The sequence below is a fragment of the Pseudopodoces humilis genome, chromosome 9, assembly GCF_049639895.1.
Source record: "Pseudopodoces humilis isolate 2021_Gansu_Grassland_sample_001 chromosome 9, ASM4963989v1, whole genome shotgun sequence".
NCBI lineage: Eukaryota > Metazoa > Chordata > Aves > Passeriformes > Paridae > Pseudopodoces > Pseudopodoces humilis.
The window spans coordinates 30,610,811-30,631,406 of record NC_142208.1 but is presented as its reverse complement, the minus strand read 5'-3'; the positions used below and the strand labels follow the sequence as shown (position 1 = coordinate 30,631,406).

Below are 20,596 nucleotides of genomic sequence, written 5' to 3'. Positions count from 1 at the left end.
AAATTGCCAGTCTGCAACAGGACTATCAGTTCCCTGTGCCTGAGCAAATCATCAATTGTCAAAATATGTCCCAAAAATAACGAGCACCTAAACCTCCTGTTAGGTTTATCTGCTCTCTGCCAGCACTCAGCAAGGGGCTGTCTTATCAAGCATTGAAAGAACTCTGTTGCACACTCCTCCTGACACACTGCTATTTAAGGCTCTGCCTAGCATTAAGTTTTCTTTCTTGTTGGCATTATTTTCTTCTTTTATTTGGTTTTTAGAACTGGAGCTATAAATCTAAAAAGCATTTCATGTGCTGTGTTAGGGCTTGATTGAAATCCCATTGAAATCAATGAAAGCTTTCCTACTGACTGCAGTGGAATTGGTGCTTGGGAAATCAGGAAGAAGTGTCCTTAAAATAAGAATTGTATCCATGTCATATTTATTACCAATAGCAAGAAATACACCAAAATATGCATGTCTTTTCCCAACATGCCTCATATGTCTTTTAACTGCTACCTCTATACACCCAGCTGGGACACAAGGTGCAGAAGCATCTCTTCTGGGCTACCTAATAATTCTGCTCTATAAACACAAATTGATGAGAAAAACAAAATTCCCTTATCTGATTGATACAAATGTTCATATAAAATTGAAATTACACAAGAGGAAACATCCAACAGGTGTCTGCTTCTGAGAACCTGGAAGGAAAAGCTTCCTTGTAGAGTCATTTCTGCAGAGTTCTGTGTAGAAAATATTTCTTTAATGCCTCACACTTTCCATGGATGGGTACTGTTAGGAAATCTTGATCTTCCCTTTTAATTTGTAGCAAAGCTTGTGGCTGTGACCTGGTTATCAAAAGTTGTGAGCCAAAAAAAAAAAAAAGAGAAAGGAGAAAAAAAAAAATATTATGAAGATGTAACAAACGCTTGCCATACTTGTCTGGGTAATTACATACAGATCCAGGAGACTGAAATGAAAGTGTGACATCTGCATGTTACTTTGTCATCGAAATTGCTGCAGTCTACTGATGAGCTAGTTACAATAGAGACAAGCCTCGAGTCTCCAGGGATGTTACAGAGACGTGAGGATCCTCAGGTCTTGTCAGAATTGCATTTTTATGTGGTATTCTCAGCTAACAGCGAAAATAATTATAGTTGTGGTATTTCAAAATGTAACTTTGCCAAGAAAGTATTTAAAGCCTGAGTCAAAATTTCACATGCTGACAAGGAAAAAAGGAAATGTTGCAGAGAAGTCCTCATGCAAAAACAAGTGCTGCTGCAGTGATGAACCATTTGATAGTGCCTTTATCAGCGTGCAGGCGTGTTTTGAATAGCGTGAGCCACGGATGACTGTTGCAGCTTGTAATTTGCCTTATGGGAGGCATGAAAGGGCTCCTTGTTTGATTGGTAAGATGAGCTGCCTCGTTGCACAAGGCAATGGAGGAGAAATGCTTGGTGAAGTATTTCCTAGGCTTTCTTGGATTCCTGCCACAGGGAAGTGCAGGGAGTGCAGTTACAGTGAATGGAAGGTTGTGAAAAGGAATTACAAGGGAATGTACCTTTAAAGATTGAGGCAAAAACCCCCAACCACCAAAGCAAAGCAAAGCCCCAGCTGTTCAGTGAATTACAGAGATGGCAACAGAAATAGGTGTGGGCAGCAAGAGAGTATGAAAGAGAAAAGAAGACATTTTAGAACTGAAAATGACAAGCAGAAATTCTAGAACTGAAAAATGCTGGGTTCGTCTTACTTTTCCACTGCTCCTAGATGTTAACATAAGCTCTTTTGAAATTAGTAAAACAAAGATAAAACTCTGCTGATAAGAGAAAGTTTCTGATTCCTCCTCAGGTCACGTTGTTTTTAAATACTGGCAAACAATCTGAGACCCACTCCTGAGATCAGCAAGAGCAGATGAGTGGGAGGCTACGCTGAAGTAGCTCTGAGGGTTGAGAACACAAACATGCCTTCCTTGAAGCAGCGAAGATATGCAAACTCCGTTTACTTTTCTTTGTGGTTATCAGAGAATCACAACACTTGCCTAAGCTGAAAATGGTTTGCTGCTTTAGCTTTCCAGCTCTAACATCCATTATAAATGACTCTACTGATACTTGCATTACACTGCACATGCAAATCACTAAACACAGATTGTAGCAGAGTGAACAAAAAATGTCCTGTCTGTTCTCTTTCCAGATGTGGCAAAGGTGTAGACAGAAACGAATCAGCAGCCAAAGCAGGACTGTGAATTTGCTGAACCTGTAATCTGAGATCTATGCATGATGTGCCAAATCAGCTTTTGGACTCTGAGACAAAATTGTGACTTGTTGGTGTTTACTAAGATGGAAAATGGAAATATCTGTTGGTTTGAGTGGAGCGTTGATGCTCAAGGTGTGATTTTACATCTAAGGAAAACACTCTTAGTTCAAAAATATACAAAGCTCCCCCATGCAACAGGGACAAACTGTTTTCATCAGTCACCTTTCCCAAAGCAACTTGAGATGGTTCCACAGTGCTGTGAAATCAGTGGCATCTTCTGCTTCTGTAAAACTGAACAACTTTGTTTCATGGTAAGATAAAACCTGGTGTTTCTACTCAGAAAAAAATGACATGTTTTTCACTTTTTTGAGACATTTTGGAAAGAAAGCAAGGCACCTTTGATTTTATCTGCATTTTTCACTTTATTTGTTCTGTTTTCCAAGCAAGATCAAAAACCCACACAGTGGAAATCTATTTTCAGTAAAAACCCACTACTCATTTCCACTCTTCCATCACAGTACCCAAGTGAAAATGAAAATAAAACTTAAAGCAAGTGTACTTGAAGGCAACTAGCAAGTATTATCACAGAATCACGGAATGTGAAGGGCTTAGAAGGGAGCTTAAGGACCATCTAGTCCCCACCTCTCTGCCATGGACAGGGACATCTTCCACTAGACCAGGTTGCTCAAGGCTCATCCAAAGCATCCCTCAACACTGCCAGGGATGGGGAATCCATGACTTCCGTGGGCAACCCCTTCCAGCGTCTCACCACACTCACAGTAAAGTATTTCTTCCTAACACCTGACCTAAATTTCCCCTTTCAATTTGTACTTAGCCATTACTCCTCGTCCTATAACTACAGTTCTTGATGAAGAGCATATTAAAAAACACTTTTTAATTGTTACATTGTTAATTGCAAGACAGGCGGGTTTATCATTATTTGCGCAGGTAATTCCCGCTGTGAGCAGGAGAATGGAAGGGAGCAGTGTTGTGCAGGCACCTCACAGCCCCGGAGCAGGTTGGGCTGGAAGGGACCCTAAGGATGCTTTGTTTCCAAAGTTTCGCCTTGCAGTGTCCCGGGCTGGTGTGGAAGAAAGGGGACAGGTTGTGACAGGCGACATCCCGATCCACGCTGGCTCCCTGTCCCTGAGAGCGCTCCCTTCCCGGCCGCCGCGCTCCCGCCAGGGGGCGCTGTGGGCACGGGGCCCGCTCCCCGCTCGGGCCCTGCCGGAGCCTCCCCGCTCCAGAGAAAAGCTCCCTGGCATGGGAGAACCGGGAATTGCCAACCCCGGGCGCGGTCGGGCACGGACCTCGCTCCGGCCGCGCCTCTTTCCGCGCCCCGCCAGTCGCTCCGCCCCGCAGGACTACATTCCCCAGCATGCCCCGCGGCGGTGCCGCGCGGCGTGGCTGTCGCGTTCCGCCCGGCGCGAAGTGTCGCGCGGCGCGGCCGGAGCTGGGCTGGGGCCCGGGCCGAGCCCGCCGAGCCCCGCCGGGCCTGAGGCGGCGGCGATGGGCGGCGGGCGCTGATCCCGCCCCGCTCCCGCAGCCAGGTGCCCGCCATGGAGGAGGAGAGCATGGAGGAGGAGGGCGGCGGCGAGGCCATGATGGACGACCAGAACCACAACAACTGGGGCGCGGGCGGCTACGGGCGGCACCTGCTCGGGGAGCGGCTGCTGCCGCCAGCCGGGCCGCCGCGCCCGGGGCCCGAGCACAACGGCGCGGGGCTGCGGGGCTGCGAGCCGGGGGCTGCCGCCGGCAGGGCGGGGGCGGCCGGGGCCATCGCCGCCATCAACATCAGCGCCTCGACCTCCAAGTTCCGTGAGTGACCCGGGCCCGGGCGCGGGGGGCCTCGCCTGCTGCAGTGAACTCGCTGCCCCCTTCCCTTCTGGGGCCGGGCTCGGCTCTCTCCTGCCCCGACGTGGCTCTCGCCTCGAGAGGCTTCTCGATGCGAAGTCAAACGGGTTAAGGCGCTTTGGAAAGCGAAAATAACCTTTCCTCGCACAGCGCCCCAACTTCTGCTTTGCTGTCAGGGTGGATGTGGCTGTAGACCTGGGAGAGTGAGCGTGGGCAGGGATCTCGCTGCTGCTTTTTCTGAAGCCTTTTAGCTCAGGTCGTACTTTTCTATAGACTTTGTCTCTCAGGCTGAAAAACGTAGAGATGAATTGGAGAAAATACCCTGTTTGGGATTGCTGGTGGCAGCTCTGGGCAGAGCCCTTGGACGGGACATTCTGTCCCGGAAGGGACAAGTGTCTGCAAAGGTCTGATGGGAGCGACAAAGGATTAATTTACCCAAGTTAACCCCAAAAATAGAATCACCACAGAATGGTTTGGGTTAGAAGGGACCTTAAAGACCATATTGTTCCCGGCCCCCTCCTTGAGCAGGGACACCTTCCTCCAGATCAGGTTGTTCAGAGCTCCATCCATCCTGCCATTGGGGGTTCCAAAATGGCTTTTGTGTGTAGCTTCTAACAAAAATGGCATTTTTTCCCTATTTTTTACTGAGCTAGGATCGAGGGAAGGAAAGATTTTTTGCCGTACATTTCAGCTCTGCTTTATTTTCTAAAAGTCACCCTTCTGGGCAAAATAGACCTTTTTTTCTTGTGTACCGTCAGAAAACTTGGATTTGGATAGTTAAAATCATTCCTGGGAGTGCAACTGTGTGATTGCCATGATAAAATTTTGATGGAAAATGCACTTTGTGTGTCCTCCTTGCTTTCCCCAGTGCTCTCTCACCTGTCCATGTCCAGAGGTGATCAAAAGCTCAAAGTTCAGGCTTCTGGATTTCTGTTTCTCGGGTAAGCCTGGGTTTTGTGGCACATGGCCACGGCTGGCTGCTTTGAAGTTAAGACTCCCAGGCTCTGTGAGCTCCCTGACACTTTGCCTCCCTTGCTTGTCGGGGCTCCAGGTACCTCGGGGTGGCTTCTAAACCCTCGAGACAGTTGAAATGAGATGTTGTTCGACCTTGCTAAACTAGACTCTTGAAGTCCTAGTCCAAACTTTCAGAATCTTAGTTTTTACTTCTGTTTCAGAATGAAAATGGTTTTCAAGCTGGATCTCCAGCAAGTGGGAAGGTGACTTTCCAGCTAATCCACAATTTATATCTGAGGGGAAGAAGCAACAGCAGCAGAGCATGATTTTGCTTAGGGTGGAGTTTTGGGGTTCTTGTTTTCACTTCTCCAGTGCTGATATCCCAACATAATATCTTACTGTTTTTTGTTGTTTTTTTTTTTTAATTATTTTCCTTCAAAAAAGGAAATTCATTAGAACTTTTCCACATCTTTGTGTTGGAGATAGTGGTAATGGTACATGTAAGTAGATGGAACAAGTCCAAAGAAGTATTGACTGAGAACTTAAAGGAGCTGAGTTGGGGTCCTGCTTGTTCTTATCCTGGCTCTGACAGAGGATCCCTTAATCACCTTTGTTTAATTTTCACACATAGGAAAAGGGAGAAAGGTTGCTTTGGATATAAATGTTCCTTAAGAGGGAATTAGGGTGTGCTGGATCCCTCCTGCCTGCTCTGTCCCAGTAATGGCAAGGAATGTGTGGAGATGTTTGCCAGTCCCAGGTTTAGTAGAAAAGTTGTCTGTTCTCTGCTGCATTAGGCAGTTCTGCAGTTGAATGTTGCCTTGCTTCATGATGCAGAGGCTGCCCTGGACAGTGTCCTTCCTGTCTTTCAAAGATGCTAAATCAAGTTCTCCTTCCTTGAGGTTTTGGTGAGACTGAGAGCTAAAATTAGAGTAATGCATAGTTCATTTAATAGTTCTTCTTTAATAGATTTTCTTCTACTTAAAGCAACTTAAGAAAAACTTTTATGTTGTAGTAAACTTAAAACTAAATATTTATGGCTGATCACCTTCAGTCATAGCTGTGGATTTATAAAGCAGCAGTGTTGTGAAAAGTGTTTTTCAAAGCTCATGAGAGAAAAGAAGACAAAGAACTTTTAGTACTTGAAGAAAAACTCTTCCATAATAATAATTGCAGCATAACTTGATTGTGCTGACCAATGAAGAGTTTCCATTTTGTTTCTTTCTGTTCAGGAAAGGGTGGTTATAAATGTTGTTGATGCCAGTGCCGTTGGGACAGGCAACATGTGGCTGTGTGCATCGGCATATCCATTAAATCTGCTACCTTCCCTGTTGCATAACATTGTTCAGTGCAGTGTGTGTGCATTGCTGCGTGGGCAAATGCTCTGATGAAGAGAAAGTTACTTTTACTAACCAGCCTTAATGCAGGCTGAGAAACAGGTTATAAAAATAGAATAGAATTGGAAGCAACCACGGGGCAAACTCATAAACTTGCTAATGTATGCTGGGATGTGTCAGGCAGGGGGGCAGAGCAAAATCTATTGTGAAAACAGGCACATGGGGGCTGAGAAAGAGGAAAGCACAGGACCACAGACTGTAGATGACTCTTGGACAGCTGCCTGAAGAGTTTGTACACTCTAGCAAAATATTGAGGATTGTAGGGTGCACTGCTAGTTGAGCAGTAAAGTTTTGTGTATCTCACTTGGTGAGATGAAATACAGCTTCTGAAAGATTCTTAGTTGCTTTCTTTCGTTTTTTTTTTTTGCCAGAATAAATGATAGATAACTGTCAGACTGATGTCTGCCTACTTGGCAGTAGGTTGGATCAGGCACCCTGCTCTGTCTCTTGCTTTTTAGCTACAGATTTGAAAAAGTGAGTGTAAGGTTTTATTACCAGTTCCATGAGGGATGTATACCTACTCTTGGTGGGTTGTGGGTTTTTTGGTTTGTTTTTTTTTTCCAATATCTTAGTGGGTTTTGCCATTCTTTTCATTAAAGTTGATGTCAAAGAATTTGGTTGCTTGAAGCAGACTGTGTTTCCATTTTGACTCTAATACTGATATATCTAGGTTATGATAGCTCATGCATATTCTTTTTTTCCTGAAATGGTTTCACTGCTGCATTTCACTCAAAGTTTTCCTTTTGAACTTTTTTTTGTACGGAAAAGCAGCAGTTGTTGCTCAGGCTTTACCTGTGAAGTCTTTAATAATTCTCTGGAAAATGCTGAATTCTATGGAAAATACTGACTTCTTTTGATTCCGTCAGACTGATTTCTCTCCCAGCCCCACCTCCCCAGCCTTGCTGGAGTTGGATAAAATCCTGCATTCTAGCATGCTTTCTTACAAAATATCAGTGTCACTTCCCAGAAACCAACTGAATTGCAGTTTGGGAGTGGAAGCTTTTGGGAAAATCCTTTTAAATCTTGAACACCTAATGAAGGGATAAGCATTTAAGCATGACATCCTAAAAAGAGGGAGAAATAAAAAATTAAAGGGCAATCTGTCTTTCCTTGCTAAGGATCTGTGTGATTCCTTCCTTGCTGGTCTCAACCTTGTTCTTGCAGTTTGTAGATGGAGGGTCTTTAGGCCACCCTTCACTTCTGTGTATGTAAGCACTGCCAGGAGAAAAAAGGATGTTAGTAACTTGTGATAGTTAATAAAATTTTAAAGTACTTTGTTTTCTATATTAGAAGAATAAAAACAGTGATTGTTCAGTTTGTAGTCTTGGACTTTTAGCTATGTAAATATTGTGGTTGGCTTAGTTTCAGAACCGAAGTGTGGAAATCAAATTACACAGTACTTGTGAGAGACTTGAATGAGAATTAAGCTTTTCTAGAATGTTACTGCGAATTTATCAGTAAATTTTCTATGCTGACTTTTCTATGTGAGTCTCACAGGGCTTTTTGTAAAAGTGTTTTGTCCTTTACCTGTGCAGCATGTCTAATGGGCTGACTTTCCTGTTTGCTGCTGCTTTTTTTTTTCCATATTGTAAAAAAAATAAAATAAAAAATTAACATCTCAACAGCATGTTAAAATGATTTTGCAGTGTTCGCAATTCTTACTTGACTATTTTCTTTCAAATTAATTTGGCTCATTTAATATGTTACACCAGATGTGGGTGTGATTATACATTGAAATCTTAAAGCAAGACTTGGTCTAATGTTTATGCTGACTTCAGCTTAATATTTTCTGTGGAACAGAGTGGTTCTGTGCAGGCCCATCTTTCTTGGGGTAACAAACTAAAAAACAAAAGCTCAGGTTTTGCTGTGGAGTGTAAGCAGGAATAGTAAAGGTGCTATGTGGAGCTGCTACTGAGATGTGCCTGGACTGTGGGGTCTGTGAGGGATTAGAACTCAAACAAGGCATTGCAAGGCAGGGAGTAAGGGCTGAGCTTACTGCCAGGGAGGTGCTGTGCTGTTACTGGCTGCATGGGTGCTTTTACATGGGGAAGCTGACTTCTTACCTGAAATCCTGGTGGTTGTGCAGCCAGCCCTGTGACCTTCACTCTCTTGTTAGCAAACAGTGATGTCCTTTCAGATTGCCTGCTGGGCTCTTGGGGCAGTGTCCTGCAGCACTTGGGGGGACCTGGTCACTGCTCAGACATTTTCAGGTTAACTAGATCTGATTCTGTAAAAGCTGTGAGGCAAGAGGGCACCAATGGCTGCAGCTGGATGAAGGATGCACTAGCATCTTTCTCTAAGCAAAGTTTCTGGCTGAAATACCCAAACATGACACACAAAGAAATCTGTAATACTTGCTCGTGCAGGTGGAGTTCCAGCATTTCCTTGTCTCACACCTCTCTTTATTCCATGTTCTCTTTACAATCTTCTTTTTTTTTCCTCATGATACTCATAACTGTTTTGCCAATTTCCTTAGAATTGTTCTTTATAATGCTGCCAAAAGTGACTCACCCAGCTCATTTCAACCCCTCATGAAAATACCTTTCAAAAATATTGCTTCTCAGAACCATCAGTGAATCTACATATAAATGTATATTTAAAATTCATCCCTAACCAAAATATTTATTTCCAGTGTTGTGTCTAAACTGGTCTGTGTGGGGTGAGAAGTATCTTTATTCCCTGTTCCATTTAGGCCAGACCCACATGTAGAGCTCAAATGAAGAAACTATTCTATATTTCCAAGGCTAGAAAGTTTTGACCCTTTTTTGTTTTGATTTATTTGATTTCATTGCTTGAATTCAAATAATAGATTTGATTGAGGTGCTGTTGGTTGCTGAGGGCTTTTTTGAGTGGGTGCTGTGAAGCTGTGATGGTGTTACAAGGCAACGAGGTAGTGCTGTGGCTACAGCCCTGAAGGGAGGGTGTGAACCTCTTGGAGCTGAGCCACGAGTGGTTGGTTCAGAAATCCTCCCTGAAAAGAGACAGATCCAAACCCTTCCGTGTCTGTGAAGGCACCCTGAGTCACTGGTGCAAGAGGGTGCAGTTGGGAAGCTCAGGAGGAAGATCAGGGAGCAGTGGGGAACGCTAATTTAAACACCTCCTATTCTTCCCTGTGGTGATCTTTATCTGGAAAAGGAGTGTAATTGTCCCTGCTAGAGGGGAACTGTAATACAGATTCAAAAAAGTTGCCTGGAAGCCTAACTGCAGTTGTAGGCAGAGGGAATTGCATCATCTTTTAGACCAAGGAAGCTGCTGGTCCCACCTGAGACTTATGGAATTAATCCATCTGCTGGGAAAGAATATTCAAAAACCTACTGGTCTTGGCCAGAGCTTGTTCTCCTGAATGTGAAGATGCCATGTTAATAATTGATTCTGAACTGCCACAGAGTTACATAATATATTAGTCTGAACTAATATTTTTATAAATTTTTATTATTCTAATTTCATGTTAGAACTCACAGGAGTTTGCTTTTCCATGTTACTTAGGCCCCAGAGAAATACTGAAGCACTGATTTGGCAGGTTTTCTGATTTGCTTTTTGTAAATACAAAGGTACAAGTTCAGTCTGGGCTTTAGTTTCAGATGAGGTTATTTTAGTGGAAGTGAGCTGTTCCCAGCTGGCCTGGTTATTGGTGTGATCTGAAATCACAGAGCATTCACTTGTTTCTGGTCTTTTAGGTGAAGTTACTAAATCTATTCTTGTCTTTTTCTTGCAGTAATGAATGTTATAACAATTGAAGACTATAAGAGCACATATTGGCCAAAGTTGGACAGTGCCATAGATCAGCTTTTAACTCAGAGTCCTGGTGACTACATCCCTATCTCCTATGAACAAATATACAGGTAAGGAAATACTTTAAATGCTACATAACTTACTTTCTTTTTTTCATTTCATTTATAAGGAAATGTTTATTTGATCTTGCTGTTTATGCATATGTCATATTTTGTACCTTTGAGGAGACAAATGGGAAAGTTATGTGAAATACAGTACTGTTTAAATGGCTAGAGGGAATAATAGGTACATGTGTTGACATACCATGTTAACAGGAATAAATGCTAAAGAATTAAAGTGCAGAAGTGTTGAAAACAGTAACATTAAAATAAACCCCATCACAGCTGCTTAGTGTAATGTACTAGGAAATGTATTAAAAACTCAACATCCTTTTCTCCAAAGAGATTGGCATGGTAGGCAGGTGATTTAATGTGTCAAAAGGCTTCTTTATGATATCTAATAGGAACCAATTTGGTGTGGTTAATGTGCAGAAGGAAATAGAAGCACCTGGTGCCAAGGTCCTTTGATGTAAATTGTCATTTGTGTTTTGCCTCAGGTGTTTTGGTGTGTTCTCCCCTTGGCCAGTTCCAGACAGTTTGAAGGACACTCCTTTGTATCTCCATTCCTGTCTGGAGAAAGCTTGGGCCTTAGAGCTGCAGTTTGGTTTAAAAGGGATCCAGTCACGAAACAGAACTGCCCTTCAGGCTAAACTAGTGCTCAGTACCGGGGATGGTGCAGAGTTTGCTTCCCCATCACACTACTACTCCAAACCAAGAGACCTGGCAGTTTCTTAAGAGATGAACTAAAATGGAGATTCTTGGTCTGTAGATGGGGCAGGTATTCAGGGTGTTGGTGAATAGGATGGAAAGTGGGTGACTCCTGCTGGATTTACTGGCCAAGATTCCATTAAAACGCCTGTCCCTTGCCAGCAGCACAACTGTAGCACTGCTGTCTTGGTTGTTTTCACAAGTGTTGCCCTCTGTGGAATAATGCTGCCAGCTTCAGTCACTGATGGCTGTTTTTAGAGACTTTCAGCTCTGTTGTCTCATGCCCACTTACTCTTAGCCACTTTGTTTCTGCAGTTTAAAACTTTGGATTAGGAAAGCAGAAAAAAGAAAGGCAGGTGTTTAGTTTTGTCCCTTAGTTTCTGTTGAAAACTTACTCTTTCCTCTCCAAACTTTTGGAACTGCTTTTATCAGGACTCAGATATCAGTGATCATGTGAATAAATAATTGATATGGTTGTTTGAATTAAGAGAGCCAGCTTTAGTGGAAGTAACCAGAATCCTTTCCCAGCTTGAAATCTCCAATGTGCAAGAAGTCTGTAGTAAGACATCTCTCAAAAGTCATCTCTGATAAAGAGTAGGTGTGCAAACTTAATGGTTTAATTATACCTAGTTATGGTTTGCAGATAACTGGAGTTCATCCTTTTCATCTTTTACTCTTCAAAGTTTTATTTACTGAAGGAATATTTGGTTTTGAGTTTCTCCTGGATAACACATGTACATCTGGGTCACTTGGTGCAGGACTGTAATGATGCATGGATATCTGCTGAATGTATTTTGCTATTACCAAAGCTAAATATTTTCCATAGTTTAGTGTAACTGGTAAAGCTGGTGTGTCAGTTTTCTTTTAAAAATCATGTCTGTGGTTGTAATTACTCTGCTACAGCCTTTTCCAACCAGGAGATTGATTTTATTTTTTTAAAATAGTTTTAGACTTTTATTGACAATCTGGACAAGATAGTTTGACAAGGGAAGGATAATTGATAATTAAAGCAAGGGTGTTTGCTTGGAGTATTTTTGAGAGTCTGTAGCAGACCTGGAATTTAGATCTTCTTTGCTACTTTAGTCTGAAAAATTTCCGTTTTCTTGAAGTGGTTCAAAGAGCTACACATTTTTTCTTTCTTTACAGTGAAACTGGCGTGAAAATACAGTAGTATTTTTGGTCATCTTTACGCTGACTAAAGGAATCAAGTTTTCCATAATGAAAACTGAAAATACATTATGAGATACCCAAATAGTTGGGTATTTTCTATATTTGACATGCTCAGTGATAGCTGATAGCTGTAGGTGTTTACTCCCCAGGGATGAGATCTGGGAGACAACTTCCAAGGTGTGTATGCAGATGTTTACCATGGACCAGTTTATCTGTAAGGTATCAAAGTGTCATTAGTGCCTGTTTTCAACTGCCAGTCCAAATCCTGCCTGTGCATAGTCACTTCCAGTTATAAAAGGGTTGGATAAATTGGCAAGAGATGTGAAGGAAGGTTTGAGATGAGGAAAACATGAGCAGCTAAGTTGTACTTCTGGCAGCCTCCATTGCCTCCTAGGTATAGTTTTCTGTTCCTCAGGACAACTTAGAGAGCTTGGATATTCATCCACTGCTTACCCTTTTAATGTCCTTTTTGGGATTTCCTGTTCCTAATGTGTTTGGTTATATTAAAGAACTAACAAGCTTGTGACTTCTTTTGGGTAATATCAGGGCAAGGATGAGTCACAGAATTAGCTCACAATCAGGAACTGAAAACAGGATCTCAAAATGGGGAAGGAACATCTAAATAGAAGTGTTCAAATAAAATGTAAACACACCCAATGCGTACATGGGAAAACTGGTGTTTGACTACAGAGTGTGTTGCAGAAATAGTGGCAGCAATAGTATGTGTAACACTAAGGAGAAGTGTACTTTAAAATCCAGTTTAGTTGCATACAAATAAGGCAGTCAGGTGTGGAAGTGTCTGTGAACTGGTTAGCTGTGGAGCAGACAAATGTGTGGGAGCAAGCAAATGTGTGGCCATTTGCTGTGGTTACCCAGCTGGCTGATTTTCTAAGAGATCACAAAAATCAGTCTCCCTTTTCTTAGCAGTGTTTCTCTATTTGATCTAAACCAAGCTGATATGTTTGCTCTTAGCAAAAAGCATTGTACCAAAATATCTTCTGCAGTTGCTTGTTTCAATATAGGATCTGCTATTGGTAGACTTGATATGAAAAAAAATGACCTTGATTGCTAGTATTTAAATAATATCAAACTACAGATACTCAATTATTTTTAAAATACAATAATATGAGAGGTGTAGGGTCTCTTTTAGTTTTAAGAAATGACATGGTTCACCAAATAAGCAGACTTTTGCCATCTTTGTAGTTTGCCTGTTTTTGTACCATCTTCTCAGCAGAAAATTGGAAAGTGATAGTTCCCCTACAGAGATACAGTGTTGCTGTCCCATAGCTTTGGGCTTTTGGGGCCATTTAAAGCCTACAGAATTCAGGGCTGGCATCTGGATCTCCCTGGAAATCGGTTGTTTGCTCATGTCCTAGGAGCAGTCTCTGGCCTAAATTGCTCACTGTCACAGTTCTTGGTACAGAGGAGTGGAGAGGGGAGCAGAATAGAGATGTGACTTGGCCGAGATACCAGGTGAAGTCTCCCTGGTAGACCCCTCCCTGAGGCCTCTTGGATTTGGCAGCTAAATTTCAAAATGCTGACTGAGGACTAAAAGCTGCTTGGTACAGATGAATGTTGGTGTTAGTCCTGACAGTGATGGTTACTTGAATAACATCTTGCTGAAAGTAATCCATGTATTTGTTTTACAACTGCTGTAAATATGTCTTCAATGAGTAGCCTTGTTTTTGGATGTTATATTGCAGTATGAGAGCGATAAAGTGTTCTTAAGAATCAAAGGTTGCACTGAAGACCAGAGTTAACACAGCAAAGCTACAGAATGCATAATTAGTTCTATTGCTCTTTTTCTGCATCTTTCCTTATTATGAAAGTGCAGAATTTTCTTAGAATTTAAGTAAAAAAGAATGGAGAAGCGTGCTTGGGTCTGTAATTTTAGAACTTTTGCCATTTCTTTTTAATGCTGCCATGGTTTTGATGCAACTTCAATGATACTTGTCAGCATTCCCCTTCTTGTAGTAAGGGTTTTGCCTTAGAATATTCATAGAATTGTTAAACCTGCTTATTTTAATGGAGACTTCATTCACATAGGAGAGACAAAAGCCAGAAGTAGGAAGGTACTGTTAACAGAATTGTCCTGGCTGTTTTGAAGTGCACTGTTAAGAGAACTCATTGTAAGTTAAAATGAAGTTGGGGAGGGGGAATGGGATGGACACCCTGGAGCCTCCAGGGGAGCCTGCTGGAGCTCATTCCAAGCTTAGGACTATATTTAAAAGTTCAACAATCATTCACTCAACTCTGTTATCCTCTAAATTGAAACTTGAACAAAATGTTTTGAAGTCTGTTACTGTTCATTGCAAACTGTTGTAAGTTCATTGTTTGTTCCTATATTTGTTTCTGCAGTTGTGTGTATAAGTGTGTATGCCAGCAGCATTCGGAACAGATGTATAGTGACCTAATAAAAAAGATAACTAACCACTTAGAGAGAGTCTCAAAGGAGCTGCAGGTAAGAAGCTGCACAATCTAATTCTCTCTTTCCTGGGATCTGTGATTATATCAGAGCAGTATGTAGGTGGCCCATGGAGGGGATTGCTATTAAGACTGATTTACATTAACTTAGAAAGTTATCAACTACTTCACTCACTAATGGGCTGTCAGACAGAAAACCAACTGTGAGATCCAAAGGTTTGGCACTGCCAGACCTTGAAGATCTCAACCATGTGGAGAGCAGTGGCTAAACCTGAACATATGGTACAGAATGAAAGAATGGAGAATGGGAAATCTTAAGTATAATCTGGGATGTAAATACTTCAGTCAATCATGATCTAAGCACATGAAATAAATGTCTGCCATTCCTGTGTAAGTGTGTATAAACTGTTTATAGTTCTTGTGCACAAGAAGCAACACAAAAGGGAAAATCTAAAGAAAGAATTTAAGCAAATTAAATATAGATTGTGAAGTATAAGTGAAGAATTACTGCACATAGAGTTCTGTTACACCTTATTCTGCATTTTTCTTGCCTATCTGTAGATGTCAGTGGTTTACAGCAGTCCTAATATGTAGAGTTTGTATATCCCTATCCTTCTCTGCATCTTACTTGTGCATCCATGATTGTTTTCATGTGTGTTCCTTGTTGAACATTCCTTTTAGACTAGAAACTCCAGATATGTTCTTGAAATTGTCATGGTTGTAGCAGCACCACCGCTTGATTTTTCCCTGCAGCTTTTTTCACTTCTGTAACTGATGTTTGAGTTCTGTACTGATTTGCAGTGTATGAAGTAGAGGAGACAGATACAAAGAAACCCTAAACTGCAGCAGCTTCTTCAGTGCTTCTAACACATTGATAACTAATTTTTGTCAGCCCAAAACAGTCTTAATGCTTTAACTGCATAAGGTGTTTCTGGCTAAATGTGCATTCCCAAAATATATAGCACTGTGATCTCTCTGATGTCCTTTTTGTTGCACTGTTTTCCTCTTGTGGCTTTCCTTATAAAGAAAAATAACCACCCAGCATTTAATAGGCATGGTATTTGCTAGGTTCTTTCTTCTTTTCTCTTTTATGTTCTCTTTATTCCTCATGGAGTGACAGCCTCAGTGTTCTGTAAAAATTGCTTGGAGCTGGTGAACATAGTATTTAAAATAAAGCCTTCCCTTGGTTCTGCTGAGCTGGTGCAGCCTGCACTTTTTTCTTCTGTGTGAGAACTATGAATAATTTTAGCTATACAGGTTTGGCCAGTTCTTCTGATATATCCCATGGTAATACACTGCTTTAGTTTGATTTGAATTTGGGAATAACCTAAATTCTTTACTCCGTGCTAATTTTTGAGTCTTTTCTCTTAAGTCCCAAAACTGAGGTAGCTGATTTTAAAGTTTGCTTTAGCACATATGAGCCTAAATACTTCTGCCTAAAAACAGGGCTGCCTTCTGAACATCAGCTTGTTGAAAGAATAATTGAGACAATTATTTAATGCAATCTTTGCCTTGCAAAAGCTTCCTTATGTAGGTTAGACACACCTGTAATATAACACGATAGCATCTTTGAGTGCATTATGTGAGTTTTGTGTGACGTGTGAACATGACTTGGCTTTTGGATGACAAATGGATCTTTTTGAGCTGCTGGAAGTAAAACTCTCACATGCCTCAAAAAATTGTTCTATAAAGAAACTGTTTTAGCTGTGGATTGTGAAATTTATTCTTAAGAAATTACTACAATATCTTTAATTATCCTGATACTTCTTTGATCTTAATACATTTTGATGACATTCAGTTACTCGGGATTTATGTGGAAAATGCAGTTTTAGATCTTTACCTAGCAACAATAGCAAATTACTTTGTAAATGTTGGTTGCTTGGAAGTTTCTGGTTCCCACAGGCAAACAATGAAAAAAACCTATATATGTGAATTCTTTTAATGCACAGTTTGTGGTGTTTTGCTTTCTGACATAATCTCATTCACCTGCCAACAACATTTAAGAGTTCTGTTTATTTGGCAAGCTATGACTTGATGCAAGTTGTTGGTTTTTAGTAATAAAAGTAGCCTAGTAGAAGCAGGAATGTTGGTATATGTAAGAAAACAGATGGTTATGGAGACTGAAATGGCAGACAAATGCAGTATCTTTCTCTGTACAGGCCAGCACTTTCTTTGCGTAGCAGTGTAACAGTTCAATGGCAAGTGGGCTGCAGAATGTCTGCATGTAACCAACATGCCAGAGCAAGCTGTCTCCTACAGGAACCACTCATCAACAGCCAAACCAGTAAAACCCAGATACCAAAAAGTAAAAGTGGGAGCACCTCAGGGGACTAGTCAGACTTGCTCTTGCCTGGATTTAGTCTTAATGGAGTTTGGTTTCTCTCTTTGGGGCATTCACTGTAGAAACTCCCTATATATATTTATTTCCCCCATCCCTGTGTGTGTAGCCCTGTGCTTGCTTGAGCAGCTGGCCACAGCTGGAGTCAGCAGAGTAATGGACACTCATGTGTCCTGAGCTGGACACTGTGCTGGGACACTTAGAACAAACCCTGGTCATTCTGTGTAACTTCTGCTTTTCCAGACTGCAGGACAGCTTGTGTGGTGTTGGTGTTTGTTGCCCTGTGCATTCCCAAAGGTTTGTTTCAGCTTTTCAGCTAAGAGAGCTACTTTCAGTGTTGGCAGAGGCCACAGGAAAATGTGTCTGGGCTGGTGTATTTCTGCATGTTGGACATTGGGTGCAAAGCAGTGAGCCCTGCTTGCTGAGTAATGGTGCGTTTAGATGAGATGAAATGCTTGTCATCAGGCTGATATGGGGCCTCCTGTATGCCAAGCCATTTCCAGCTCCCTCATTACTGTATCTGTCATTTAATGATCCTCTCTTCAGACTGCTTTAGAGAGACTCACAGCAAGGATTGCTTTCCTTTCCTGCAGCTGATGTCTGACCAGCTTCTCTGCATTGTTTAAGACAGAGTTTTACCATGTAGACTTTTGGTAATTGAGAATTCAGTGTCCATAATTGCTGAATTGATTGGAATTTTGGATTTTGTCAGCTTAGAAAAAATAAAGTGTCGCTACAGAAAACACACATTAACTTTTTTCCTGTTGTCTTGAGGTCTGTGAAGCCTGTAGCATGCAGATGATTTTTCTAAGATGCTTTGTTTGGAAACATTTCACTGGTAATGGACATGGTTCATTATGTTGTGGTTTAAAATAATGTCAGCTGTTTTTGTGGGTAATTGCTGAGTCATTCAGATGTATGAGGTAGGGTGGATACACAAACATATGCTTTCAAATTAAATACATCTCTTTAAAATGAGTGAACCTGTATTTGCGTTGGGCACTAGTGTTTCTGGCTTAATTTATTATTATTCACTCTGATAAAGTAATTTAAAATCAAGCACTTTACTCATTGCATATCTCTATAGCAAAAAATGCTGGAAAAAAAGCATCGATGGTCAGAATGTGTTGTGGCTTTGAGCTGGCTTGTTACAGATGTAGCTTTTTTGTGCAGGTGCAGTGCAATATTTTCCTTTCAGTTAGAATAAACTCAGTGCTTCCTTTGTGAACTGATCGAGAGCTGAAAACCATTTATTTGTCATGTTGCACCTTTTTTTTATCTAGAGGAGAGAGAAAAAGGGATCTGTTGTTTTCTGTTTGTGGTGGGGTTTTTTATGATGATGAATTATATTTTTTATAATGAACATGACTGCACTGAGGAGTTGCTGGTGTTGGTGGATAATTTGCATGTCTGCTGTTTGACCTCCAGGACCTGCAGGTTTATGTAGTCTTTGTTGTGCAATGCCAGAAAGGTTTCCTGCCTGATATTAATCGTTACAACTTCTCAGCCTTTTGTCTTGTCAGCTCTCAAACCAGTCAGTGCAGTGTATGAAAGTATTGTCCCACTTGCTGTGTCCTTGGGAGAATGTGTATGGGAGCCAGGTGTCCTGAAGGAGGGCTTTAAGGTGCTCAAAGAACCCCTGGCAAAGGTATCAGCAAAAGCAGCTTTAGTATTAAAGTGGATTTATTGCTGTGAATTCCACTGAACTCAGTCAGATCCTATGGATGATTTGAACTCAGATGGTAGAAACCAGAAATGTTATAAATGTTTGTATCTTTGTGTGTGGACATCAAAAAGATGGCTTTGGACTTGAAGTAGTAGGGGTGACCATATTGCCTGAATTGCCATTAAAATGACACAGACATCTGCAAGTTAAGCTGATAGGAGCATTCTTGCCTGCAGCTTGTTGGAAAGGCTTGTAGTCCTGCAGCTCTGCAGACCTTGTTGCAGTTACAGATACAAGTAAATACAGCACAAATTATTATGTATTTAATAGATAGAAAAGCTTCTGAAGATTTCTCACTGCTACACGGTTTTGATGGTCTTTAGATACAATGTCTTACTGTTTTACAAGCCTGTAGAATGGGAATGAAACACTTGCTAACCTGCTGTAAGACAGTTACATGAGAAAATGTCATGAAGCTTTGAATAGTTTGGAGTGCAGGCTTGACAAGGAAGACACAGCCTTTGAATCAGTTGTGCTTTGGCTTGATGTCTGTTTTTTGTAAAATGTTTTAATAATACCAATGTCTAGTGAGGTAGACCTGGGCATCACATACATTGCAAGGCAAGGTAAACAAATTATATTTTCTTGAGAAAGAACAAAGAGTGGTTTAGAAGATTCAGACCTCTTACATGAATAACAGGTTAATTTGTGTAGTCGTAGCCATTCTCCCTTTTCACTTGGCAGGTGTGGGAGGGATGCTGCAGCATATGTGCTGGCATTTTGGCAGGGAGCATATTCCCAGGATAATGGAGCTGCCCATTCACCATAGGAATATAAGCTCTACTACACGTACTGCTGGTTGTGCCAAATGACTCTTCATAAACAGATTAACTTTGTGTTCCTCAAGCACAGAACTGTTGTCTCTGTTTCTTTTTTATGAGCCCTTTCTGAGTTGTTTTGGGCCAGCATCTGCCTTCTGATATCATATGTTCAGTTTAAGAATGATACTGAGACTGGTTTTCAAGCAGAAAAAACCTAGATCTTTCTCAGATAAATAGTTTCTTGTCCACAAGTGTGTTGAAATGCTTAGATATTAGATTTCAAATAAGGGAAGGGTAAGTTAGTATGCAGGATCTCCAGCTGCTTGTTTTGACTGTGTCTTGTATGTCATCCTTTCTCAAATGTGTTTTCTTATTACTTCTCATTTCTGTTGATGCTGAGATGACCACTGTGTAAGGAGACAAAATTGTGTCTTTTTAACATCAGCTTTTAAACAGCACTCATGGGATTTTATTCTAAGAAGCAGTTGACTCACAGCCAAGCTGAAGATGTTAAGCAAATGCAACTGCATCAGAGTTTGGGAAATCCAATCAAACATTCAATGCTTCTGTGGACAGACACACAATACAATTGTTGCTGGAAAACTGTTCTTAACCCTACAAGTGGTAGATAAGAGTGAATGTAGGAGAGGGTTTAAACTGTCTGCCTGTGTCGGGTGTTTTAAAAAAACCCCAAACAATCCAAAAAGCCAACAAACTTACATAAAAACTATCCCTAACCCCCTGAATTGCCAATATGATAGGATTCAGGATGAGAAGTGAAGGAATGAGGGATCCTCTTCTTTCCTGGAAAACCTTAGGCTAGGAGTGTGTATTTTGTATTTTTGAGTAATTTCTGTAATACACCCCTCAGGTAAAATAGGAGTGGATTTAAAAATTTTTAATAGTTGCTAGGGAATTGTAAGAAGTAAATGTCATGCTTAATTCTGCCCCTCCCCTTGTAAATTAACCAGCAGAATGTATATGTTCTCTTTTTCTGGACTAGGACCAGGAGTAAAAAGTGTCAGCCAAAACAGTTTTTTGGGTTTTTTTCTTTTAATAGCTGCATCTGAATAAGTGTAGATTTTAAATGCAAGTTGGGCTCTATTGATGGCAACTTAATATAAAAATTTTAGCAGCTTCTGTTCACTCATGAGTTTGTTGCAATGTGCTGCTTTTTAGCTTACAAAATTCAAGGCATTATA

At 41.2% G+C, this 20,596-nt stretch overlaps 1 protein-coding gene across 2 annotated transcripts in view; it reads left to right on the top strand.

Annotated features, from left to right (window-relative positions):
• The first annotated feature begins 3,694 nt into the window (after positions 1–3,694).
• CACUL1 (CDK2 associated cullin domain 1) overlaps positions 3,695–20,596 on the top strand; it is a 42,647-nt gene continuing 25,745 nt past the window's right edge. The window contains exons 1-3 of one of the 2 annotated variants that reach the window (XM_088059890.1): positions 3,695–4,053; positions 10,153–10,279; positions 14,504–14,606. In XM_088059890.1, the coding sequence (XP_087916016.1) occupies positions 3,795–4,053; positions 10,153–10,279; positions 14,504–14,606 (489 nt within the window). In that variant the 5' untranslated portion in view covers positions 3,695–3,794. The remainder of the gene's footprint in view (positions 4,054–10,152; positions 10,280–14,503; positions 14,607–20,596) is intronic. The other variant, XM_005520785.3, reaches the window with a different exon arrangement.